Below are 27,965 nucleotides of genomic sequence, written 5' to 3'. Positions count from 1 at the left end.
TATTGGGGCTAAAATTTCCATCATTTCCAGGCTGACATGCATTTCCTTTAAAAAGACAATAAACAACTTCAGACCATTTGAGTTTCTGAAGATTTCATTCCTACCTTCTAGAACATTATTTTCTGGTACCTCTAAAGGCCATTAGGAAATAAAATATTTAATTGTAAGCATGCTTATTTATAAGTAATGTATAGGTAAGATAATTATTTTTAATTTTGATCAGACTATGAAAGCTGAATTTCAAGAAGCCTGGGGTTTCGTGAATAATGAATAAGACATTGTTTGGTAGGTGATCATCATACTAGCTTCAGTTAAATTGCAGCTTGTTTTTCATTTTTCTTATTTTTTAAAAGGAAAAGCCAAAAGATACTCTATACTGTATTCTTTCTTCATTTGAATGTGTTAGCTGTTGAACTCTCATGGATGCTTCATATTTAAAAATATTTTTTTAAACCAAATGTGATGTAATCAACTGATCATGTTGTGATGTAAATCTGTATTCTGGGACCACCTTAGAAGGACAATTGTAAAATATGGTAGAGTACACAAAAGTGAAATCAAAACAATCAAGAAGGTAGAACAGTCCTTTTGTGAATATGTAATACATTTTAAACCTTAATCTTGCATAAAATTTAATTAGGAGAGAATGATAGATGGGGGCATAAAATAATGTGTGTTGAATAAAAAGAGGATATAAAAATTAAATAGGATAAGTTGCCAATATAGTAAGCTAATAGTGATAATGGCTGTTTCACACATCTTTTGTCTCAAAAGCATTTGAAAAACATAACTAGGAGATACTATTTTGTGTATATCTTATTTGTAGGCTTCCAGTGGCTAATTAGTGGACAAAAAACACTCCATAAAATACCTCTGTGTGAATTTGGCTCCTGCTGATTATAAGGCTTTCCACTGCATTCAGACTATTGTTTTAAATACTCAGTCTAGTTTACAGCTCTGATTTTCTTGATGAGTTGACCTCTGAGTACTAACTAGCTCTAACTCTTTTCTTTGATATGAGCCAGCGTTATGCCATTTGCTTCCATCTGTTATCATACAAGAGACTAGATGAATAGATTTGAAAAGATGTTGTTCTTACCAAACATCATGGCTGGTCTTACCATAAGGAGACAGACACTTTTATAAAAATCAAATCAAGCCTTTGTGGTCAAAGACCAGCATAAGAAGAGTGGAATACAAGAAACTAAAAAGCATAACATATACAACAAAATAAAATTATATATAAAAAGCTAAATGGTATAAATGCAAAAGTCTAAAAAGGATCTTTAAAAAGACCGAATCTGAAAGGCCGGTTGGAGCAATAGATGCACGTAGTGGAACATGGCAAGATATACAGTACAATCAATCAATCAAGTTAGAATAGAGCTGGAAGGGACCTTGGAAGTCTTCTAGCCCCACCCTCTGTTCAAGCAGGAGATCCTATAGCAATTCAGACAAGTGGCTGTCCAGTCTCTTCTTAAAAATCTCCACTGATGAAGCACCTACAACTTCTGATGGCTAACGTTGTTCTCAAATCACGGGTTCTTGTGCTATAAGGATGAAAATACTGTCAAATAGGCTGATACAGAAGCAACACAACGCGAGCGGAGAAAGGGAGAGATTAGAAACAGGTAGCCACACCCACATGCGGCTTCTTCTGGTCCGTAGGTGCTGAATAGGAAAGCGCATTTCCATTCAAAGAGCGCATGATCGTCTGAGCCAAAGACGGGCAAAACGTCTCGTTTGCCCAGGGCGCCTGCGCAGAGCTTCGGCACACGCGCAGCGAAAGCACCCAGCGGAAGTGGCGGGCATCGGGCGCCTGAGCGGGGTTTGAGAGATGAGTACTGCATCCGGGGCATGATTTCGCCTATTGTCTGGTTTACGGAATTGGCCTAGGGGATCGCGCAGCCTCGCATTCAGCCCTAGCGCGGTTGCGATCTGAAGGGAGCAAAGCTCCCTGCCGGGTACAGGCGGTTTTCTGTATCCCCGGGAGCAGCTGCTCGGATTCAGTGAGTAAGTCCAGCAGCATCCCTGCAGTGACTCCTTATTCGCTCCCCTTCGCCCGAGAGAGCCGTCGTCTCATCGGTGCTCTCGAAGCGCAGCCTTTCCATAACCGGCAGCAAGCGTTTTTCCGGCCGTTGATGCCCGCATCTGCTTGGCATTTTCCTCCCCTACCCCGTTAACTCCGGTTGTGGTTTGCGGGAATCCCTTTTCCTTTTACTCGTAATATGGGGGCATTTTCATTGCGATTCCCCCCCCCCCATTCTCCGCCCTGATATGCTGTCCCCAAAGGGACGCAGCCTTTTCTTTCTTACCACCCACTCTTTCCAGAGCATAAATTGCATTGCTTTAATGCGTCTGAAGGGGTTTTTTTATGATTATTGTCCCCTCCCCTTTAAATAACTCTTAGTGATCACAAAACAACAACAAAACCGTGCGTCTCCCTTTCTCTTTCTTCTTTTTCGCAGTGGATCGTAGCTCGAAGAGGCGGCAGGTGAAGCCTTTGGCAGCTTCCCTGCTGGAAGCTTTAGATTATGACAGTTCAGATGACAGTGACTTTAAGGTTGGAGATGCTTCAGGTAAATCAATGCTTCTCCTTCTCATGTTTTAAAATAGTTTTAAATTGCTTCTCACCCCATCAATTTGCTTTATTTTTCTTTCTTTTAAAATAAAATGTCATTTTTAACATGCCTTAACTATTCCTAGGGGAAAAAAAGAACAATGTATAGATAACACATAAAACAACTATTTTTAGAAATGTGGGTTTACACATGGCACTGAACTATAAAATGCCTTGCTTGGTTTGGGTTTTTTGGACAATGGCAACCAAGCCAATTCAGTAAATCATAGCTGAGTACTGGCTGAATTTACATATTGCACTGAGTCAGTACATTCAATAATGATATGGCACTATTGGTTCATATATGTACAACTTACAAGCCAAAACGATTGAGTTTATGCAATATACTGAATCAAACCAAATAGGCCACTGTGAATGAATACAGAATAACTATCGAGTACAAGGAGAATGACCATTGAAACAGGAAAGCAGCATTCTGACACTTATGAAAGTTTAAGAATTGAGGCAAGTCACTTAATAAGACATAAGAAAGAGGGCATCATGTGTTTATCTGTCTTCGTCTATTAAAAGGTGAGGCATAGGAACCCTATTTTTCTTGCAACTAGTCTTTTTACATGCTTTTCTAGTCTCCCCCCCTTTTTTTCTTCTTTTTTCTTTTCTTTTTGGCCTGTCTGGTTTCTTCTGTGTTTGTGAGTAATCAGTTTCCACGATTACTCTCACTCTATTAGCCACTATTGCATATGCTCAATCTGTCAGGGAATATACCTGAAATGTTCAACACACAAGCAGTCTGGGTAATTTTCTCTTCTCGGTGACACAGCTTTCATAATATTGGTTCCCTCCTTCATTTGGTACACAGGTAGTCCTCGACTTACAATCACAACTGAGTCCAAAATTTCTGTTGCTAAGTGAAACATTTGTTGTGAATTTTGCTCCATTTTACCACCTTTCTTGCCACAGTTGTTAAATGAATAACTGCAGTTGTTAAGTTACTAACATAATTGCTAAGTGAATATGGTTTTTCCCAGTGATCACATGACCCCAGGACACTTCAGTAGTCATAAGTTTGAGTCAGTTGCCAGGCATCTGGATTTTGATCACATGACCATGACGATGCTGCAATGATTATAAATGTGAAAAATGGTCATCAGTCACTTTTTTCAATGATGTTATAACTTTGAACGGTCACTAAATGAACTATTGTAAGTTGAAGACTACCTGTATAATGCAGGAAGAAAGCTGGAACTGTTATCCAGCATGCTCCCTGCTGCATAATACTGTAATAATGAAAATAACCATTATTTTCTCAGCCGTCTTCTTCATTGATTAATTGATGTTAGCCAGTTTTTATTATATCTTCTAGCAGTTCAGTAAAAGATTTACATAATTTGATGTTAGACTATTTTTATCTAGAGACTTCAGAATCTTCTATCCATCTAGCTTTTGATTTTAGCTTTAAAAGAACTTTAGTTTAAATCTTTAAAAAAAACCCAAGAATGCAAGACAAAATGCTGCTCGGAATGTAGAAATGAAGCATGGCACATGGGTGCACCTTGAAGTAATGGCACATAGAGTTGTGAATTATGTGTTTCAAAATGTGATATAAAATAAATAGAATGTATAGAGGTCCATCTGCAGAATCAGGTTAATCAAGATAAATATAAATTAAGCATGAGAAATGAAATTTGGAATCCGTATATAATAATTGTTTTGCTTTGCATAGGTTAATTTATCTTGTAAGTGCAGATTTGGATATACATTACGAATCAGTTATGAATTATTCACTGCACTTTATATATAAATGTATACGAAGAAATGTTTCTAATCATTTTTATGCTGGCAATGGAACGATAGTTTGTTCAAAATAATGTTGAATCCAATAAGCCTTTTATTGATTATTGGGCAATTATAAAATCATTATAGTTTGACAAATGCAGGTAGTTTAAGAATTTAATTTTATAAAATATAGCTATTAATCAATGAATATAAATTTGGATTAATTCTATTTAAAATAGATATTTTGTTTATGTTTAATGTTATGAGCTTATATGTTTTTGATTTGCACAATGAGTAGAAGGCACTATGATTATGTCACATTAAACAGGTTCTATTTATTATTTCTGCTAACATGGCAAGCTACATGTCATTATTATTAGTGAACAGTTGTTGGAGTATAACCAAGGTAAGTAGGGTCAAAGAGACTGTGGGATTTGCAGTGTTGAATTACATTTTCAGCATACCCATTTATTGGGCACATTAGTTTGGATGGTGGGTATTCTAGTTTCCTCATCTCTGATATGTAACATATAACAATAACTGTAAAATTTATCAGAGTATGATATATAACATTAAGCTAATTTAAATCTGATCTATATCTTGATAAATAATATTTTTACATGTTAACATAAAGAAATAATTTCTAATTTTTTAAATTTGAATCAGTTTGGTGAATGCATTCAAAGTGATCAATCAGTACCATAAGTAATTAATATTCAAATTATTAATAGAAATTAATTATATCTAGTATCATTAATTTTTTATTTATAAATGAAAATTTATAAAATATTCATTTGGTAGCACATTTTTTGTTCATCAAGGCTATAACAAAGCTAGGCTGTGTACCTTATGTAAAGTTGTCATATATTTGGGTTATGGAATCTAGCTTATCCTTTACATCAGATTTCTCCAAGTTGACATCCTCTGTATATATTGTGACTGTAATTCTCAGAATTTATGACCAGTGATAGCAATCCCAGTCAACATGGTACTGGACCTTGGAAGTCTCTATCAAATATAATCTGAATGGGCATTCTGAGAATTATGGCAGTACATTAGGAGATGTCAGGCTTTATAGATATACCATTGAATCAATTTTACTATCTAACAAATCTCCCAGATATTGTGGGGATATCTTCCCCCAAAAGGTCATTGCCTAAAGTATAAATATTTGAAAAAAACACTAAAGGAATTGGAATACTGCCTGTATGACATTCAAATAGTTTAGTACATTATTAACTTCATGAAAGTCATACTAAATAAGCAGATGGATTAGATACTACTTAAATAGCTCTTTGTACATTTGAATATCTGTACATGATAAGTTATTTTTAAAGAAAATGCCTTGGGAGAAATCTATTTTTGTTGCATTGCCACTACACCCATCTGAATATACGTTTGAAGTTTATTATATTACCATATCAGAGTTCATACAAGCTATACATAATCATCCTTTATATTTTCAGCAGTAAACACTGTAGCATTGTAACAACTTTATATTTGAATCTACTTTTTCAGTGCATCAGTAAAAAATACCTATACTATAGTAATACCATGTGGCAACTTTCCTATTCAGAAGTTTTCTTAATCCAAACTGTCCATGCTACTCTAATAAGGTTCAGCTGGAGAGCACAACATTTGAAAAGGCAATTATATTTTCATATATCTGCTACAGTTATGAAGTTCCAAATTCTTATTCTTGAAACTTTCTGCATGACTTTGTACAAGTCATTGCTAGTTTAGTTTGTAACATTTTTGTGAGGTAAATGGCTAAATAATGCAATATTTTAATTTTATTTCTTGAAACCAGATGAGGACTTTTCCAACCTTGTGACCTCAAAATGCATTGGATTACAACTCCAATACATAATTTTGGAAGTCCTGGTTAGAAATTATAGGAATGGTTGTTAGAGATATACGGAAATAATAGGTTAAAGAGAGTAAAAAAACCTACACTTCTGTTTTTTTTAAAAAAAACTTTACTGGTCCCCTACATTAGGTTGATTAAATGTTGTTATTTGAGTATGTATTTTTTATAAAATGATTAAAATGCATTTTTTCAAAGGTAGTTTGGCTTGTCACTTTAATATGAAATGATAATGGTTATTGAAGATTGCCAGTTTTGATACATAAGAATATTAAAACTGATTCATCATTTTCAGTTCTTTAAAATTCTGAAATGTATAATATTGCAACAGTCTTCCTTGCAGTTCATGATGTGAAGCCTTGAGTTATATTTTACTTGAGATGAGACTAATTACAATAAATATCAGTATTTCAGACTAATTTATGCAACTGGATTAGGCAATCTAAATTAAAGATTTGTCCTGAATTAAAATTGTTTCTTATCATTTTTATGTAGGAAACACTTGTTCATTATTATCTTTTTAACAATTTTGGTGCTGTTTACTTATTTAATAGGCGGCCCATGTCCCAAAATCTACAAGTAGCCTACAACCAAAAATCGACATACAACTAACCAGGAAAGCAAAATACCAAAATAATATAAAATAAAGCACTATCCTCAGGCTTGGGAGACCAATGCGGTCTTCAACCAAGAAGTCCAGGATTTTGCCATGCTTTTTCTCACCCATCTTCCGGTTACTTCGACATTCCAATTTGCCTTAAGAACAATAAATTCATTATATTTATTACAGTGGATTTACAGTAATTGATAATTCAAGAAGAAAGACAATTTCTGAGACAGCAAATAAATATCATTTTAAATAAGAATGTACAAACCAATTTAAAGTTAAATAAGTTAAAGATTCCTTCCAAAGTTTTTAAAATGAATTGAACTATTGGCATTTTCCTTTTGAAAGAGATGGAAATAAACTTTCTTTAAATTATTGAAACCCCTTTTTACTGCTACAGTGAACTGAAAGATCAACTCACTCAGTTTTGTGCATATGTTAAGAGAAGGAACCTCCTACAAATTCACTTTTTGTCTCATTGGAAAAAAATATGTGGTAGGAGAGGATGGATGACAAGAACCACATGTACCACTCCATATATAGCATATCTGTATAAATACAATTAAACATTTTTAATGATAATTGGTAATTAACTTATCCTAGAGAATTTTATATGAATGTTATAGACATCACTGAGTCAATATAGGTAAATATGCAAAAAAGTTGCATATTTTAATTTTACTTCTTATTACTGAAATCTTTTGAGAACTAATATATAACTATATTTCATAAATAATAGTACTGCATTTTTCACTTAACATACTAACATTATATATGTTAGACTTTAGGTTTGTAAGATTCCTTTCCTTGCCAAAATATTTTCAAGTTATTTTTTTTTAATTTGCAAAAGCAAGAATGTTGCAGTGATAAAATGAGTAATAGGGACTCACTTTAGGAAAAAAAAAAGCTTACCATAAGTTGATTTTTTTATCAGCTTTATCAATAATAAAATATCCTTTTAATTGAATTCATTTGTTCTGATTATATGGACACATTATATTATTTCCCTGTTAGTAATACTGTAGGAAAGAGTTTTGTCACTATTCCTTACAATAATTTAAAAAATTTTTCAGGAGCCAGGAATACAGCCCTGATATATTGCCTAGAGGACTCTCATCCAAACACTAACCAAGCGTGCTACCTGCTAAGACTTTTTCAGCTATTGTGATACATAAAAGTGTCTGTATGCAATGCAGGCATCTCTGAGCATGCATATAGACATATATTCCCATACATGTTTTTGTATATGTATGTAGTTTCCATCTATATTTGACAAGAATATTATCTTAGCAAATATATTTATATATCTTATTTAATGTTATTGTTTCAGCTCCTCAGTTTAAACTCCGATTAGATGAAAACAAGACATTTACTATTTCTAGTAGAATTCAAGTTGCCTATCTAATTGTCCTGTCTCAGTTTGCCATTTTTGTTAATTGGTGCTTGTGATGGCTTTCTCTTCCCCAGCTTCTCTTCATGCTAGAAAATCAGGAAGAAGAGTCCTCTATATTGCCTTGAACTTTTGGAGCTTTTAGAAGCTCTGCTGCTGTTTCTTGGTTGAAAATGAAATGTAGCTCCATTTTTCTCCAGATATTGCTAGACTTTGCAATAGGTTTCAACAATAGAGTATATGAGGTTTCATATAATGCTAATTTAGGGATATTCCAATTAAATATAGCACACTAATAATTATCCAAGTATTTCATTGAATCCAATAGTCATATTCTACTTTGTTTACTGATTAGCTAAAATGCTTTATTCCAAAGAATAATGGCATATGCATACTAGAATGAGGAAAAATTCTAGAGCAGGCATGTCAAACTCGCGATGTCACATGATGTCGCACGACGTATCGGAGCTTTTTTGCCATTGCCATCAATGAGGTGGGTGCGGCTCCGGTATGATGAAACTGGCCCACGGACCGGCAGTTTGACACCCCTGTTCTAGAGGGGTTTTTTTAAATCAGATGTATAGGAAAAATCAGATGTATTCATAAAAAAGATGGAGCATAAATGAGGACCGCCTTCTTGTAGTGCCATGCTGTCTTTCAAATTATGTTTCTAAAACTGTTTAACTCTCAGTACTGTTATGTTCTGGTTTTTAGAAAAATGAAGTCATTCATATTTTTGTTGCATGTATAAGATCTGTTGAGAACATTATAATTTTATCTATTCTGTGTATCTGCATAAAAATATACATGTAGTTATTTATTAATGTAACAAGTATTTTTTTTTCAACAAAAATATTCCCAAGTAGCCATAACTAAGATACCAGTTCATAAGTTATATTCTGTATATAAATGTTATATCATGATAACGTAGTTGTTTGTTCTAAAACAACCAACTAAAGTTTCAAAGACTAGAGTAGAGGCTTAAATATACCCAAATAAATCCTAACATTTTGCTTTATATGTTATTCTTTCTCTTCATCCAAAAAGATCCTGATGGCACTTTTACAGAAAATAGGAAATAAACATCAATGTATATGTTAAATAAATTAGATTTCTTTTACAATTAAATACAGCTATATTACAATTTTTATTTAATTAAATGACAATGTACAAAAAGTTTGATATGATTATTTCAAGAATTGTAATTATTTTAGAAAGAATTATTGTGTGAAATGGTTTATTGATCTGTTTAAATCACATATTTAGTTAGTCTAGCAAACTTAAGTGAAATTAGTTGGGTGCTGAGCTGTATATCTAAACTTGTGGTTTTCAGCTCGTCATAAATGGGACAGAAAGACAGATAAAAATAGCTGGCTACTAAGAAAATAATATTTAATTTGACTAAGCAGATTGCCTCAAGCTTTCTTTAACAATTTTTTTTGGTACATTTTATTTTGGAATTCCTTTTTTAAATTCTCATATGCTCAACAGATTCTGAAGGCAGTGGACATGGCAGTGAAGATGGATCAAAGGATAGCGGAGAAGGTTCCTGTAGTGAATCAGAAGAAAACATATTGGAGGAAGAGCTGGCAGAAGAAGAGGAAGAAGAAAAAAAAACAGAGGAAAAACTTAAAAATTCAGGTGGAGAAGAACTGCCACTAACAGAGAAAAAGACTATTAAAACTGAGAAAAAAGAAGAGGAGGAAGAGGAGGAAGATAGAGAAGTAGATGAGAAGGCAAAAAAGAAAAAGGAGAAAGAAAAAGAGGGAGAGAAATCCAATGAAGGAGATGCTGGTGTTGATGAGCACACAAATGAGCCGAAAAAGTGGAACCTGAGAAGAAATCGCCCTCTCTTAGATTTTGTATCTATGGAAGAACTAAATGATATAGATGATTATGATAGTGAAGATGACAATGATTGGCGCCCAACTGCAGGGAAAAAGAAAGGGAAAAACACATTACGCAGAGAAGGAAGTGATGGTGACAATGAGGATGATGAAGATGATGGGAGTGGAAGTGATGAGGATGACAATGAAGAGGAAGGCAATGATGATGAAGATAGCAGTGCTGCTAGCGATGGGGAATCCAAGAAGAAAAAAAACAAAGCTCTTAGCAGAAATAGTGTTGAGGAGGAGGAGCTGACAAATGATAGCCTGGCTCTTTCACAGAGCAAGAGCAATGAGGTAGAATAGCCAACTTTATATTATCTTCTGATGAAAAATGGAACCTACTCTGCAGTGTGATTCCTTTGAAATTATTCTTTAAAGCTATGCAAAGTTACTGAATAGTGATTGTATTAAGAGGCTCTTAATTGTGCTGAGTGCTCCTTAAGATACTTTTGTTTCAGCTTTTGGATTTAGATTTTTGGATTTTACAATATGAATTCTGGATTCAGATTTAAGTGTATTTCAGATTTAACTTCTAGTAAGAATTTAACCTGTTGACCCTTTTACAGCAAATGCACGAAAGGCCCATGAAAAGTAAGCATGCACAGTTTCGTAGGGATGACTGGTGCTAAAAATCAGTACATTCCCTGTTATACCAGGACCTAGGGACTTACATTCAATAGAAACATAAGTCTGTGTTGTGTAATTTTAAAAAATCATGAACTTTCACAAAAAAAGAGGCTTGATATCAAGCTTTCATTTATATTCTTATGCTGAGACATTAAGATGACTTGCTTTACCACTATTTTCTGAACATTAATAATCTTAGATATATTTTTTTAGTAAAGCATCAGGTTTTAAAAGTGTTACGATTCAGTTGTATTTCTTGAGATTAGGCTTGGTTTTATTTTTTTTTACCAAAGAAGCTCTTCATCATTGTTTCTGAAATTTTAAATTTATTTAATCATAACTGAATCCCATAAGTGCATGTATTAATCTCATAAATGCACATTATTAAGCACTAAATTCTCATTTGAAAGATTTTAAACTTTTAGATAACATATACATCTTTTTAAAGTTTAAATATAAGATATTGTTAAAACATCATGGAAACATTCTTTACAATATTAAAGTCATAGCCCAATTGTCAATATCTTCTTTGTTCATAAATAAATTAACAGGGCAGTCCTGTGTAACTTGGCTTGCAAATAATGGGAAATCCTCTAGTCTTATTTAGAATTGTTATTTTAGTGTAACAGTGTAGCATCAGTTTTTCTATAGATTATTATAATCTGCTGATAATAAAAAAAACAGCAGACTATTATCCACCAGTCATGTACATGACATGAATGGCCATATAAATTTACTAAATAAATAAGTAGAGAATGAGTCCTGTTTAAGCAACTCTTAGAAATTACCTGCAGCTAAAAAAAGCTATTAGGATTTTGCTTAGGGCAAGTGGGATTTATTTTCAGATGTGTCACATCTATAACAAGCATTTAAAGTTATGTTTGCATATGCCAATACATTGATTTTGTGCTCTATAACCTGACTATGTATTATAATGGATACTCTATCATTGTTGAATTATTTGATCTTTTTTCAGTATAGTTTTCATAGAAGGATGATGATGATGATGATGATGATTATTATTATTATTATTGCCTTTAGGACAGCTTCCCAGAGTTGCTTAATACATTTTACAAGTATTAATATGCTGAATATTATAAAGTTCTTATTAATATTATGCCTACAATATCAAAAAACCAAAGGAGGTAAAACCATGCTCAGCAAAACTGACTTTGAAGTTTTTATTAAAGCATTTCTTGCCATCATCTTGGAAGCTGTTTTGAAGAACCAAAGAGGCATTTTAACAGTTTTACATTACTAGAAGCTATTGCAATGAAATCTTCAAAGATTTGATGGCTGAGTACAAAAGTTTATCTCTCTTTCCCCCCTCCCCCTCCTCTCTCTCTCTCTCTCTCTCACACACACACACACATATTAGTTTTTCAGACTGAAAGCTGCATCTGTATTCTATTTTAAGGAATGAAAAAAACTGAGGGCCAGAGAGATTAATTGCTCTGAATCACTTTGCTAAATGCCATGTACTATTTGCTGATGGTAATCACCGCTGTAGTTTGAAATTTCTCAGTGAAACAATGTATTATAGTTAATATTTCAATCTGGTTTTCTGAATTCTCAGCCTTGATCATTTATTATGTATCTACTTCCTTTGCTCCTTAAAACATGAAGAAAATGAGAAATATTGAAAAATTTAATAATTTTGATATATCAGTCAAGAAATGTATTAATCTTATATTTATGTAATCTAGACTTTGCTTACCAAAGTTTAGTACAGTAGTGTATGTTTGGTTAGGATATGAATAAGCATCTACATGGAAAGCCCATGCTTTATTCTAACATACCTATCTTTCTCAACTTTTATACTTTGTGACAGTAACTACTTTAAATTGTCACTTAAAATAATTAAGCATTATTATTGCACTATTTTTATAGAAATGTCCTCCTAATAATGTATCCATATTAATTGGTTATGTTTTCTGATGAGTATTTTATCATAGCTTGTCTGTCACATTCTAAGAAATTCACTGGGATTCAGTTGCAGTTCTATAATTTGTATAGAATTAAATAGGAATCCTGGAACATCAATGAGATCTTGCTTTCTCAAATCTTTTGAGGCCTACAATGTGTATATATGTTTAAAATAGACACATTAGAAAGGTAATGACTTTATTTTATTTGCAACAAATTTTATATTACCATAAAAATCATTTTGAATTCTGTGAGGTTTACTTGAAAGCAGGTATGTATAAAACTAGAGCTCTAATGTAAAAATTATAATTTTAATTTGCATAGTGTATATGACAAAAGCCAAACAATTGTTTTAAAGAAAAAAAACAAGTTTTCACATTTTGTAAATATATGTGCATATAACAGCATCATCTTAAAAATTAACATTTTTTGGGATATTACCTTAATATTTGGTTAGACAATAAACATAACATTAGTTCATGTATTCTGAAATATTTTACATTAAAGTTTTCTAAATAAGTGGAAATTCTTCATATACTATAGTAGATCAGTTTTTGCCATGTTCTAAGGTATCAATCAGTCAGAATAGAGCTGGAAGGGATCTTGGAGGTCTTCTAGTCCAAACCTTCTGCTCAAGCAGGAGACTGTATCCCTACAACTTCTGAAGACAAGCTATTCCACATTAACTGTCCTCAGTGTTAGGAAGATTCTCCTTAATTCTCTCCTTGATTAATTTCTATCCATTGTTTCTTGTCTTATGTTCTGGTGCTTTGGAAAATAAGTTGACATCCTCTTCTTTGTGGTAGCCCCTCAAATACTGGAATACTGCTATCATGTCACCCACACTCCTCCTTGTTTCTAGACTAGTCACAGCCAATTGATTCATATGTTTTAGTCTCCAGGCCTTTAATCATCTTAGTTGCTCTTCTTTGCACTTTTTCTTAAGTCTCAACATCTTTTTTGTAATGTGTTGACCAAAATTGAATGCAGTATTTCAGGTATGGTTTTACTGAGGATTTATAAAACGGTAGTAATACTTCATGTGATTTTGATTCTGTGCCTCTGTTTATACAACCAAGGATTGTATTAGCTTTTTTGGCTGCTGCTGCACAGTGCTGCCTCTTATTTAACTGATCATCCACTAGACTCCAAGGTCCCTCTCAGTTACTGTTTTTGAGCCAGGTTTCGCCTAACCTGTACTTGTACCTTTAGTTTCTCCTGCCTCAGTGCCTCAGTTTTTTTTTTTTTTATTTTCTCCATTATCTTCCCAGGTGTTGATGTTAGCCTGATTGGTCTGTAGTTTCTTGGGTCAATTTTTTTTCCTCCTTTTTTTGAAGATGGAACCACATCAGCTGTTTTCCAATCCTCTGGTAGTTCCCTGGTGTTCCAGGAGTTTTGAAAGATTTGGTACAATGATTCTGAGATAACATTTGTCAACTCTAAGATGCAATACATCAGGTCTCAATGATTTATGTTCATCAAGATCAGACAAGTGTTCTCTTACTATTTTCTTGCTTATTTTAATTTTTATTTCTAGTCTGTCTTTTATAGGGGTTTTTTTTGATAGGTTTGGCTATACTTGCTTTTTGCATGAAGACTGATGCAAAAGTTAAGCTGCGCTGCTTTCTTCCTACTTCCCTTGCCATATTCTCTTTTGAGTGGACTCTTTCCTTGATTTATTTCTTGTTATTTATATGTTGAAACTTTTTTTAATATCTTTCAATTTTGTTGCAAGTATTGTTCATCCTGATCCTTTGCTTTCCTGACTTCATCTTTGCAGATTTGGCTATCTGCTGATATTCTGCCTTAATTATGTTTTTCTCTTTCCATTTTTTTGTATTTATGCTTTTTGTCTTTTGGTTTATCAGAGAGATCTTTGGGCAACCATGCTGGTTTCTTTATGGATTTCTTGTTTTTCTTTTTGAGTGGTATTTTGCTGGACTTGGCTTTAATAATCATATTTTTCAGAGTTTCCCACGCTTTTTGAGCTTTTTCTAGTTGTTTTCCAGTTTTTGTGAGGTGCAGTTCATGTCTTCCAATAGCCCTTCATGTAGATAATGCAGGTCATGGTCTAGGAAGCTGTTCTGTTGATGATACCAGTTTTAAGCTGGTGGTTCATTTCTAAAATCCTTTTCTCCCTCATTAGATGTTGGCCTTTAATTGGAAGTACAAATGAAAATACCACTTGTGCTAATTCTTTAACTTTCTTCTCTAGCTATTGCTAATCTCTTGTTATTGTTTTCAGATTCATTGTTCTGTCATTGGTGCCCACATGTAGGAGAAGAAAGGGGTAGTAATCCTTGAGATTGATTATTTTAGTACTCACATTTTTCATTTTTGCTCCAGGGAGACAATTATACATTGACTGCCTGGTCTGCAGATTATAGTTTCTGTAAGAATTGGATCTTTTATTACCAATATTCTCTTCTTTTTTCTTAGGGATACTTTTTTTCCTGTTGCAGGAATGCTGGGTTGGGCCTCTTTTTTTTTTTAGAAACTATTAATGAATGCTCTTTTGTGGGTGTCTGCATATTTTCTTCCAGGGGGAGGCTATGAAAGCTATTGTTCAGTTCCAGAGGGGCTTCATTGGAGTGAGTTAGGGTAGATAGGGGCTTTGCTTGTTCTTTTTTTTTCAAAAAGTGACATGTTTCTGTCAGTCTTTAGATTAATATATATAGGATCATTGTTTATGGAAACTTTTTATTCTCTATTGTGTTCAATTTGGGTGTGTCGGTTTTCTTCTTTATATTCATATATGGGATCATTTTTTAAAAAACTGATCCCTATTATTTTATTTTGGTGTAGTCTTCTTGTTTAGGTTAGGATTTCTCGCTTTGTTTATTGCTCCAGAATTTCTAAAACTATTCATTAGGATTTTTTAAAATTTAAACAGATGTCAGTATAATTGCTGTAGACCTAGAATAAACTATATAAAATCAATAGCTGTTACATAACAATCACATTCTGTAGCACAGTGGATTGAATTTTTTAACTTTAATTCTGAATCTCAGAAAAAAACATTTAATCATTAGAATTTTAATTTGTAGAATGTGGCAGTCTGCTAAAAAATTTGAGTGATGTTTGACAATGGATTTTCTGTGATTTTAGCAGAATCATAGGAAAGCAAATTATCAGTTAATTGTCTGGTTAGATGACATTATTTATTGAAAACCAATAAGGTTAATATAGGCTTTTGAAATAATACTAGACTTTTCTCTAGCATATTCAGCTACTTTTTTCTTCGGGGAGAAAAAAGAACCATAGCAAGAAATGCTTTGATAACATTTTTTCCATAACTCCTAATTTCAACTATGAAATAAAAGTGAACAGCCGAGATGTCTAAAAGGAGAGTTTAATTAAAACTTCTATGGCTCATCACCCTGGAATGCAAAGTTATAAAACTGTAATGATCAAAAGTAGATATTTTGTTTTTCACAATTCCAAAATAAGTAGTTAACACAGGGGGCTCCAACCCCTGGTCTGTGGACCAGTACCGGGCCATAGCATGCCAGCAACTGGTCCTCACAAACAAGGAAAGCCCCATCTACAGGATGCAGGCAACACATAAAATCACAGCCTCTCTGGTCTGCGGAAAAAATTGTCTTCACGTAACCAGTCCCTAGTGCCCAAAAGGTTGGGGACCTCTAAGTTAACCTACTAAAATCTACTAGGCCTCTGCTATTAATATTAAGTTTTTCCTTAGTAACCAAAGTATTTTTAAAATCTGTAGCCTCATCTTATCTAAGATGCTTAAGGATTCATTTAAGTAAAGCTGACTTCGATCTCCTCACGCTTTAAAATAATAGAACCAGTAATTTACAGGCTTCCCTATGAAAATCTTTAATAATTCCAGTCATAAATATTAAAGGTATTTTGGATTCAAATAGGTCCCATTAACAGTAGTTTGGAAGCACTTCTGTTCAGTTCCTCGCCTTTTCAGCCATTATATTGATTTGGATTTGAGGGAGCTTCAGTGGTGGTGGAATGTTTGGGTACATTTCCTGTAGTGTTAAAATCTTGATAGATTCCTGATATTTTGTTAATATGAACTAAGAAATTATTTATTCAAAAACTGAAATGACTCTGGCCTGTATTCTTTCATCTTCATTCAGTTATTAGGTCTCTTCATTTCTTCTCCAATTACTTTTTCCATTAGTTTGCCAATATTCTGCACCTTTGGGCTAGGTATATGTATTTCTGCAAATCTCTCTCTCTCTCTCTCTCTCTCTCTCTCTCTCTCTCTCTCTCTTTGTTATGGTCTGATACTTTTGGTGATTTTGTGATTTTAGCTAAATTTGCATAGGTTTTCAAAAAGAGTTGATAAAAATTTTAAGGATTTTTAATTAGAAGTAATTTGGCTTTTGTTTTATTTTCTAGATAATTCTTTATTACCTTGCTGTCTTTTGAAAGTAAAAAAGTCAGTATATCATAGAAGAATAATTATTACTGATGTAATTAAATTATATGCTCTCAAAAATTTGTGAAAGAAAAAAATCAATACAAATTCTTAATACTCTAATTTGGCATTTATATAATATGAAAGGTTTTTTGGGGGTGATTTTCTGATGGGGTAATCCTAAATAATATATTAAGAAGTTAACTATGTCTGAAATCGATAATATCTTATTTAGGAGTAAGCTTCACTGAAATTGTGAGGCTTTTCTTGGAGTAAATGTGACTTTTTGCTTAAAATTTTCAAGAAACCATGTGTTTCAAATGTTAAAGCTGGACTTACTACAATTTTAAAATTAACTATACTTGCCCAGTGCCTGTAATTTTGCTCATTGTGTGCAAGTGCTGACAATGATATTTTCCAGCTGAATATGACACAGTTATGACAATGATCTTTTACTGATATTAGTGAGAAAGTCGATCAACCTAAGATGATATTAATGAATATTAGAGAAGAATGTTACTAGTACAAATTGTAGAATTGCTGTGAAAATATAGAAAAACTACCTTAAAAATACAAATAATATTGTGGTAGAACCTGAGTTAATCACAGTTATAATTGATGTCTTTAATATCAAGTTAGTTGTTATTTATGAGAATCTACTCTTAGGTAAGTTCATGTCTCTGCATGATTTATTAATTGGAATTTAGATAGGTATTTAAATATTCTTAAAACTTGTGCATAATTTTATGCCTTTTTTCTTTAGACAATTGGTTTTTCTATGTTATTGCAAATTTCATAGTGCCCTAATTTTAAAAGTAGTTTACCATATGACTTCCATTTGGGGAAAAATACAATAAATAAAATCTAAAGATTCCTGTAGGTTAGAGATCTTTGTCTGTGGTTCTTGGAATCCTGCCTACATTTCCTGAAATCATTTTATTGCTGTAAAACACTTTTAGCACTGTGAAACACTACATGCTTCTAAATTTCAATAACTGCTTTAATATCATAATACTTTTCATACTGCCATACTGTAATACATTTAATACTTTAATTCTTTTCACTTTCTTTGCTTCGCCTATGGTAGTAAAGTGCATTGGAGTAATATGAGCTGAGAGATAGCTATATGCCTAGCTCTGTTTATATGAAACTTAAGAAAAATAAAAGAAAATCCTGGCAAAAAAGCAGAGAAAAAAAATGTACAAAAAATAATTTGATATCCAATTCTGATAGCCAACTAAAAAGATAGTTGAATTATTTGATGCAGATCTGTTAGTGATTCTATGTTGAATATATGACAAATAGTAAAAAGAAAAGTTTTCTAGGTATAAGAATGAACTTAATAGAGTCATAGGGTTGAAAGAGACATTTAATTCAATATACTACTCAATGTAGGAATCCAAACTCAAGCATCCCCCAACAAATGGTTGTTCGACTTATATCCAGAGACAACCATCACCATTTTATTTAATTAATGCCACTGTTGTATTGTTTTATTTTCAGGAACTGCTTTCTAACTTCTACTTGAAATGACATGCTCTAGATCCCTTGCAAGTAATCTTCCTAAATCTCTCTATTTCCCTTTTAAAGCTGAGGGTTACATTTCCTGACTTAAAACAGTTTTCAAGGATTTCTCAAAAGATAATACATAAAGATTTAGGCAGTATTTTAGTTCTTAATCAGTTCTCTTAATACTGCTCATCTGGCTTAAGAAATTAAAAATCATTCAGAGTAAATAACTATTATTTGAAGTTATTTCTTTCAATCTCAATTTTCAACCCAGGCCCTTAATTCTGTTTTTTACAGAACACATATAGTAGAGCACATATGGTCTTTTCAAACTGCACTAAAACAAGAATTAGGGAACTGTGTTTTTTCAGTGTTTCCTGTTAGCATTTTGCTATCTACATTCTTTTTATTTTGAATTGTTTGGGGGAAAAAAACTTAAATGTTGTGAGCATTCTTTGTAATCTCATCCCTTTTTTGACCTTAGTCTTTCTGATATTTCTTCTGTTCTGGGATATCTGTACATATATTTTTATTTATAATCTCTCTTGTTTTCCAGGTCCTTTATACGGCCTTTATTTTATTGTCAGATCTTCACTAAGTTTTTAGCGCAATGACTTTGGATTCTTTTGTCTTTTATTTTTGTCTTCATTGAAATTGCTTGCAACTGTATTTTTTTTTAAAGAACTTGTACTCAAATTGAATTTCTTTCCTGTTAGTTTTTTTCTTGCCACACAATTCTATCTATTACTGCTCTGACTTTTTTTTAAAATGCAGATTTCCTAATGCTTTTAAACTACATTAAGCATTAAATTTATTAAAATAAAATATTTCAGGACTTTATTGTCACTTTCCTCCAACGTTCTAACTAAATATTTTCCATTGGTTAAGTCAAAGTTTGCTTAATTTCTTGTGCCTTCGTCCACCTCTAAGAGAGAATGTTATCAGCAAGAAGGTTTCTTGGAAATATGAAGGTGTTATGTCAAGTTAATTATATTTACTGTCATGGCTATATTTAAGTTCTCTTCTTCATTTTTGGAAAACAGCCCCATATGGTAGAAGAAATAGTAATAAAACCAATAATTACATTGTTTTTATTTTTACCTACTTATTTTAACTGAGATACCACTTAATGCATTGCCAAATTTGTTTAGCTTTGTTATGATTATTTTAATGTATACTGACATGCTTTCTCTCTTTCTTTTTCTCCTATTTTTAATTTCTGTATCATCCAACCAAATTCCTATTAGATCTAGCAAACATATTTGTCTTTCTATACTAAGAACTGAAGTTTGTCTTTGCTAGCATTAGAGTATAGGTAATGAAGAACATGCAATTTTTGAGTCAATATTATTTATGGTTTGTTGATCAAGTCAAGTTACTTAGATCTAGTTACAGTAGTATTTCCACCTTATCCTGTAGTGCCCAAGATTGAATGTAGGTATCTGTATAAAATGAATTTTTGTCATCTTGTGGAATAGAGGAAGCATGCCTTTTTTGTCATAGCCCCTGTCCTCTGCAGTAGCATCCCTCAGAGATATGGATGATGTCCACTCTCCTGGGATTTCCTAGATAAATAATAACACACACACACACACAAAACCCAGATTCAGTTTAAAGCTCTTCTGATCAAACTCTCCAGTGAACACAGTTACCAGTCTTGGGAATTACAACCCATCTTGTGCTATTTAATGATACATAACTCACTCGAAATCCCAGAAACCCACATCTCACTTGTCTGCACCACTTGCAAGCCAGAATCTTCGTAGTACTTGTCTTTCTCTTCCTATTCTTCTACCATAATAATAACAATGGATGGAAGTATCATCTGAGACACTAAATTGTGTGGACTAACGAAAAGGGATAATTGTCAGTGGACATGATATATCTTAGAATTTTTCTTTTCACTTTTATAATCTATTTTCCTGACAAACAATACATTTAATGAATCAATCACTTTGAATATCACATCTTTATTTCTGTTCATAATAATGAGTTGACTAGTAACATTATTATTTTCTAAGTCCTCTTGCAGGGGCATATCTGCCTCTAGGAAACCACTTTGTGGCTTCTGTTCAGCAGTGCCTCTTTTCTTTCCATGAAGGCTGAAGCTCTTTTTTTTTCCCCTCTGAAGGTTTCAAAGCTATTGCTGAATTCCAGTGGCACAGAATATTATCTCTATGGCTTATTAGTAATTGTTACTCTTGTTTGTTGGGCTTGTTTCATTTAATATTCTTTCTTATGGAAAATAATTTCATTTCTCAGCAATTTTTGCAGCATCCTATTTATTTGATCTAATACATTTTTATCCTCTCTTATGAGATGAAGTATGGACAGTTGCTGCTCTATTTTTATTTTTTCACAAATACCTCCATAAACTTGCCATTGTTGCAGAAAAATACCAGGTAATTTCAGTTCAGAACACAAATCTTGCAAACTGAATCATGCATATTTATCTTCATTTCTGTTTCTTAAGCTATCATAAAAAGAGATTTTTATTCTATCCTCAAACTGTTAATTTAGTTGAGTACTTAATGTTAACTTTAACAAGTACATTTATTAGGAAGTGCCCCTTAAATTCTGTTACCAAATTGTTGCTCTCCCTATTTATTCATTCCTGAAAACTGGCTGTCTTTATTAATTTTAGGGTATCTGTAAGTCTCTGCTTACCCAATCACTCTATCACTTAGAATAGACAATCTCCTATCAGCATAGAATGCATTGTCAAGCATATTAATTCTTGTATGTTCTCTTAGTCTAATTGAGAAGGGTGAGCACTAGAATTGCAAGGCTAAGGGTTGTTTAGGATCAATGTAACAGTAATTGGCATATCATTCACTTATTTTCTATATTCCCATATAAAAGGAGTGAACAATAAAATTGGTCAACTACAGTGTGAATATAAAGTTAATTATATTTATATATATAAATCAAATATGAGTGCCCATAATATCTTTTCTAATGTAATAATGTATTTACATTTTTTATTGATAGGACTCACTGATTCTTGAAAAATCTCAGAATTGGAGCTCCCAGAAAATGGACCATATTATGATTTGTTGTGTTTGCCTTGGAGATAATAGTGAAGATGCTGATGAAATAATTCAGTGTGACAATTGTGGAATAACAGTACATGAAGGTAATTCTATCATGTCTTCAACTTAAATCTAAGTAATTATTATTTTTTAATATTGAGTGAATTTGTTTATTAGTAGGTTAAATGAATGGGTTTAATAATTGTCTCATAATGTAATTAACAGAATTCATAGATATGTATATCCTGATGAATAGTGTATTATTAAAATGATATTGCTAAAGGTGTACAATATTACAGGGCTAATAGCTTGAGGTTTGAAAAGAACTGTTTTTTAAAAAATCCAGATGACAGGTGCTTCTTTGACTTGACTGTTTCCTGCTTCTTCCTGTTTACACACAGAAATGAAGGACTAATCAGAAATTCATGCATTTCCAACTTATTGGTCGTATTGATTGGTGTGTAATACAGATGTAATATTGGCATAATACAGGCACTTATTCATCAACCATTTGAAGTTGTAATCAGATTGAATAAAATGTTTCATGACTGGTCCTTGTCGTTCACAGTCATATGATTACAATTTTGGTGCTTGGCAACCCGTTCACAATTGTGGTCATGTGATCACCATTTGTAACCTTCAATTCTGCCTTCCAACAAACACAGTCAATGGAAAAGGCACAAATGATTATCATGAGATGCTGTGCTTAATGACCATAACACTTAACGGCAACTGGAACTGCTGCTAACGCCAACGTGCAGTCGTGTAACATTGTACGTTACAACCATGTTGCTTAGTGATAGTACTGTTACTGTTATTAATTATTATTGTTAATCAAGTATACTTGTATTCTGTATGCTTTTTTCCACCTCAACTTTTTGAGTTTTGAATAGAAATAAAAAAAATGAGTAGGATCCTTTGTTTCAGAAAAACAACCAGTTTTGTTGAGGTTAAATGTTATTAAATATGTATTAAATGTTGGTAGTAGGTAGGCTACTGTATAATTTTTCAATTGAGGAGCTCTGATTTGCAATTATGTATTTGTACAGAAATAATGGTAAGATACTGTAAAATGCCCTGAAATTCCATCAGAATGATTGGTTGAGAAGAAACATTATATTCCTATTTTATACATATTCAGCTTCACTGAATATAATTGAAATTAAGATTTAACTGTTCCAATATAATCTTAATATTATTTTATCTCAAATCATAAACTATGCTTGAAATGCTATTCATTTAAATAGATTAGGATAGATTTCTTTAGGACCAGAAATAGGGATGATAAAGTGGTAACCAAGTTATAGTCTAAGAGTCCTGGTTTCTCCTTTATGTGAAATAAAATTGACCCACATTCCATCCTTTCATAGCCCCATCTACATAATAGTTCCTAACTATAGGCCTGTGGCAAAACTTGATAGTACTGATTTCTGAGGCTGGTTTATTTTCCAATATACAATTTATGATTGTTGGAGTAAATGGTACCTATACATTTATAGGTACCATTTACTCCAACAGTCATAAATTGAACTGTTAATAATAGAAAAATAAGTATGGAAGATGGAAAGCATGCCTTATATTAAAAGTATCTTCATATAATAGATTAGGCATGGTTTCTGCAATATATAGATTCTTGTTTTGCTCATAATAGAACTTCTTTATTATTAGATCTGAATGTGAAAAAAAATTGGTTGACTAGCAATTAATAGAAGGTATTATTGCTCAGTTCTAGAGAAGAAATGTAATCATTTTGAAGTGCTTTTTAAAGTGCTTTTTATAAATGTTCTTTTGTTATTTTCCATTTTTAAAAGTGAAATTCCAAGGCTATTGTTTTTATGGCTATCTTTAAACAAAAATCCACTAAGCTAAATTATAATATTGGAACAGCATTTCCACCTGTATCCATTTTCCTTATCACAAAAGGTCTAAAGAAAAATACCTGGTACTTATTACATTTTGACTTAGAGATGTAGATGATTCATTTGTCTATAATTCATTTGTCTATTATGCATTTGTACATACTTCCTTGTTTACTGTAATATAGTTGTTTACATACTGGAAAATATCCTGAATACTAATTTATGTTGCAAGCATTATTCGAAAGTCATCTTCATTCCTATTCTTATAAAACTTTTTTTGCTTTTTCTTCAAGATTCTCTGTTCACTGTTACATTGTTATTAGTGGTGCTTAATACGCTATTTAACCATTCTTACAATGGCTTGAAACAGTCCTTGCTTTAAAATACTGTTTATCCTGATTTTTTTTCTGTTGATAGGTAATTATGCAGTACAATTAAATATACAATTTAAAAAAAGTTTTTTACTTTTCTTGGAATCAGCATAATTATAGAAAAATTAAAAGTGTATAGGGGCTTCTGCAGATATTAAAAAAAAATATATCCTTTTTTGTTGTTGTTGTGAAAACCGTAGAGCCATGGTGGCGCAATGGTTAAAATGCAGTACTTCAGGCTAACTCATTGCTCACTCCAGGAGTTCGAATCTTACCTGCTCAATTTTGAGTCAGCCTTCCATCCTTCTGAGATCGGTAAAATGAGGACTCAGATTGTTGGGGGACAATAGGCTGACTCTGTATACCGCTTAGAGGGGACTGTAAAGCATTATGAAGTACTATTGCTATTGCTTTTCCCGTTAGAAATCTGAATTCTTTGAGATAGCCTGTCATTCTGATGTGTATTGTTCTGATGTGTATTGTTTACATATTACATATGTATTGACATATACATTGTTTCCTTTATTATATATAAAATCAATATAATCAGAATCCCTAGTAAAATAGACAAATTAAATAAATGTTTGTACTTTGTGTACATTACCAAGTCTCTTGAAAGATACAATCTAAGATTCTTTTTTTTCTTTTGATGAACACGTCCTCCTGATCCTTGTTTTTCTGATTCTTAAATTTAGTACGACCATTTGATATCTTCCTTTAACATATGTATCTTTCCCTTGTTTGCAGGTTGTTATGGTGTTGATGGTGAAAGTGATTCTATTATGAGCTCCGCTTCAGAAAATTCCACTGAACCATGGTTCTGTGATGCTTGCAAATGCGGAGTCTCTCCAAGCTGTGAACTTTGTCCCAATCAAGATGGAATCTTTAAGGAGACAGATGCTGGCAGGTTAGTTGCAATAAAATACAAGTAGGTCTCTGAAAATTATCATTTGGTTTTCATGCTTTTTAAAATAAATTTATTTGGTATATATAAAGAAGCAAAAATATACAAATAAGACAAACAATAACAGAAATAAAGACAAAAACAAAAGCATATTTTAAAAGCTCAATTTTGAAACACATATTAAAATTTGATTATGTAGAATAATATTGATTAGTCTTTCCATTGCATTAATATTCTGCCAGTTCATTAGGACAGAGTAAATGCCTTACAGTCCAGGACTGTAAGTATTTGTTAATGTAAAATAGTAACTTAATACCAGTCATACAAATGGAATTTAGCTGATATTTAATAATTGAGCTGAGGTGGCGCAGCAGTTAGAGTGCAGTACTGCAGGCCACTTTAGCTGACTGTGTTCAGCAAGTCAGCGGTTCAAATCTCACCGGCTCAAGGTTGACTCAGCCTTCCATCCTTCCGAGGTAGGTAAAATGAGGACCCAGATTGTTGGGGGCAATGTAAATATATATATACATTGCTTACTGGTGTACACCGCTTAGAGGGTGCTTGCACTTAAAGCGGTATATAAGTCTCATAAATAAATAAATAAATAAATACATTAAAAGGAATATAAAAATAGCTAACCTAAAGAATGACTTAGATAACTTGTTTATATTGGATTTAAGAAGAGATCTGAAGGATTTTGTGAGAAGAAAGAAAAAATGAAAGAAAAACATTATTTGAAGGCAGATTAAAATTATTAAAATTAAAAGGAAAGAATATAAAGCGGGTTTATTTCATCAAGGTTAAAATAGATATGGTGTTATTTCTGGTAACTGTTAATGGGACTTTTGCTGACCAAGACTGAATGATGAGATTTTAAAAATCAGTTTTAGATAAGAGATGAAATAAGGAATTAAGAGATAGATTGTTATATTTTAATAGAAGGTGATAAATTGTTCAAATTGTTGTGACAAAGGAGTCACTTCTTTAAATATTTATTTATTTTCTTTGCTATATTATTATTTTTTATTTTTTCTTTCTATACTATTTTTTTATTTTTTCCCTTAACTTTCTACTTTTTTCTTTTATTTTTTGTAATTTGTATTTTTATCTGTTCAACTACAATATTTAATAAAAGCATTGTTAAAAAAAATCACAATCACCCCCCCAAAAATTGGGAAAAGCTTAGAAATGAAAAATGTTCAGCATCAAATCAGTCTTTCACAGTTTTTAGCCTTAAAATAAATAAAGACACTACTTTGGTGTTAAAAGCTGTTGAAGGAGCTATAGATTGCCATCCATCTATTCAAGGTGCAAGAACATTTGGCTGGGCTGGGCATTAACAACTTGCCAGATACCATTCTGGTGCTTTCAGTCTTAATCAGTTTTATTGCTGCTGCTGCTACAGTTTCTAACAATGAAATAACACTTAGTTCCATTTCTCTGTTTGTATTCAGAGACACGTACATATTTTGAATCAGGAGTTTCAAATACTAAGTCATTCATGAATTTACTATGATGTTGTTTTAAAGTGACTTTTTTGAATTTGAATATTTAATTTGATGAACTGCATTGAAAATGGCGTTACCACCAAAAATCAGTTAGTAGGCTGCAATTTCAGTGATGGGGTTGAAAGAATAATTTTACAATTTTGACTTATGCAGCTTAATTAATTGTCAATTTTCTCTTTTGAAAAAGTATGGAAGTATGTTTGTAGATAAGTATGAAAAAAACAATCTACTTTATAAGCTACTTTACAGCCATTTAAAGATCTTTCGCTGTGAACAATCTTTTTAAAATGAATTGAAAGCACTGAAAGCAGTTTTGAATATTCAGGAACTTATCCAATTGATTTGATATCACCATTGCTTTATCTGGAAGAAGTTCAGTGATATATATGTGTTTGGAAGTCTGAAGTTGAAATGAGACTTTGGAGAAAAGTATCGGTAGCACAGAGCTAGCATTTTGGGAGTGTTAAGACCTATCCCTGATTGCCTGGATTTTTGCAGCCCGGATATATATATATGTTTTCGCGGGAATTTGTGTGTAGGTCTTTGGTTGTTCGGGTTTTCTCCCACATAAAATTGGAAGTGTCTTGGCACTTCTTGACACTTGGCACTTCAAATTTTATGTGGGAGAAAACCCGAACAACCAAAGACCTACATATATATATATATATAACTTCAAATCTTAAATAAGGAAACAATTTGCAATACATGATGCAAAATCTGCCATAAGCAGCATCCGTGTCGAAAGTTGGTGGAGACAAAAAAATTAGCGGGGTACTATCTTGCTGAATTGTGGAATAAAATATTATTTTCAATTAGAAGGGCAGATACAAGATTTTGTTGCTTATCTATTTGGAATCCAGTCAGAAAGTAAAGTACCTTTTTGTATGGTAATAGAGAAGAAAATCAAATCTTCATGTTGTAAAATATATTAATTTATAAATTAAAATATAATAAACACAATTTGTCTTCAGTGGACTTAATTTGACTATAGAAGGAATTTCAGCTGAGTGAATAAATGGACTGGTTATGTTGGATTGATGACCCATAATAAAGGGTTAGCTTGATTTTATTTGATATGAATGGAATGTGAGAGCGAAAGGCTTTGGATATATAAATGGAGTTTCAATATAGGGAAAAGGAAAAAGAACATTTTGCTTTTTAAAAAACAATGTCAACAGTCATTAAGTAGTGATGAAACGTACAGGTTCTGATCTGAAGCAGTGGAAAATATCTCAGGAAGGTGGAAAGGAAAAGGAAAGAAATCTCCTTTTTTCCTGCACTATTGAGCATTGAATAGGTTGTAAAAGCATCCTATTCAAAGTTGAAAAGGGTACTCACAGTACACATATTATTAAATAATGGGGAGCCACAAGGTTGCCTACTTATAATTTACTTGAACCTATGATATCAAAAGGTGGTTGTACAGATAAATTGTACATTTTTTTTCTGGCTTTCATTTGTCAGATTATTAAACTATTTGTTTTAAAAAAAATTTTTAATATTAAGTGATATTCCATTAAATAGTTAATTTTAAAGACATATCTTTTTAAATGTATTCTTTAATTTTATGAATGATTTAGATAGGATGACATCTTCTGTTTTGCTATAATCAAAATAAGACTATTGTCTTTATTTTCTTTCTTTCTTTTTTTCTTTCCAATCACCAACATCTGTCATCTTTGCTCTGAGCAAAATAGATGGGGAAGTAACACGAAAGATTATT

At 32.4% G+C, this 27,965-nt stretch overlaps 1 protein-coding gene across 7 annotated transcripts in view; it reads left to right on the top strand.

Moving 5' to 3' along the window:
• The first annotated feature begins 1,791 nt into the window (after positions 1 to 1,791).
• Positions 1,792 to 27,965, top strand: part of PHF14 (PHD finger protein 14) — a 134,902-nt gene continuing 108,728 nt past the window's right edge. For 3 of the 7 annotated variants that reach the window (XM_039319972.1, XM_039319973.1, XM_039319974.1), the window contains exons 1-5: positions 1,793 to 2,013; positions 2,469 to 2,579; positions 9,713 to 10,404; positions 21,560 to 21,704; positions 24,578 to 24,737. In XM_039319972.1, the coding sequence (XP_039175906.1) occupies position 2,013; positions 2,469 to 2,579; positions 9,713 to 10,404; positions 21,560 to 21,704; positions 24,578 to 24,737 (1,109 nt within the window). In that variant the 5' untranslated portion in view covers positions 1,793 to 2,012. Of the gene's footprint in view, positions 2,014 to 2,468; positions 2,580 to 9,712; positions 10,405 to 21,559; positions 21,705 to 24,577; positions 24,738 to 27,965 lie in introns of all 7 variants that reach the window. The other 4 variants (XM_039319970.1, XM_039319971.1, XM_039319969.1 and 1 more) reach the window with 3 other exon arrangements.

Source organism: Crotalus tigris, unplaced genomic scaffold (assembly GCF_016545835.1).
Source record: "Crotalus tigris isolate CLP2741 ecotype Arizona unplaced genomic scaffold, ASM1654583v1 scf7180000023617.9722795, whole genome shotgun sequence".
In the NCBI taxonomy this organism is placed as follows: domain Eukaryota; kingdom Metazoa; phylum Chordata; class Lepidosauria; order Squamata; family Viperidae; genus Crotalus; species Crotalus tigris.
The sequence above is the reverse complement of the archived record's forward strand: the minus strand, read 5'-3'. Positions and strand labels throughout refer to the sequence as shown.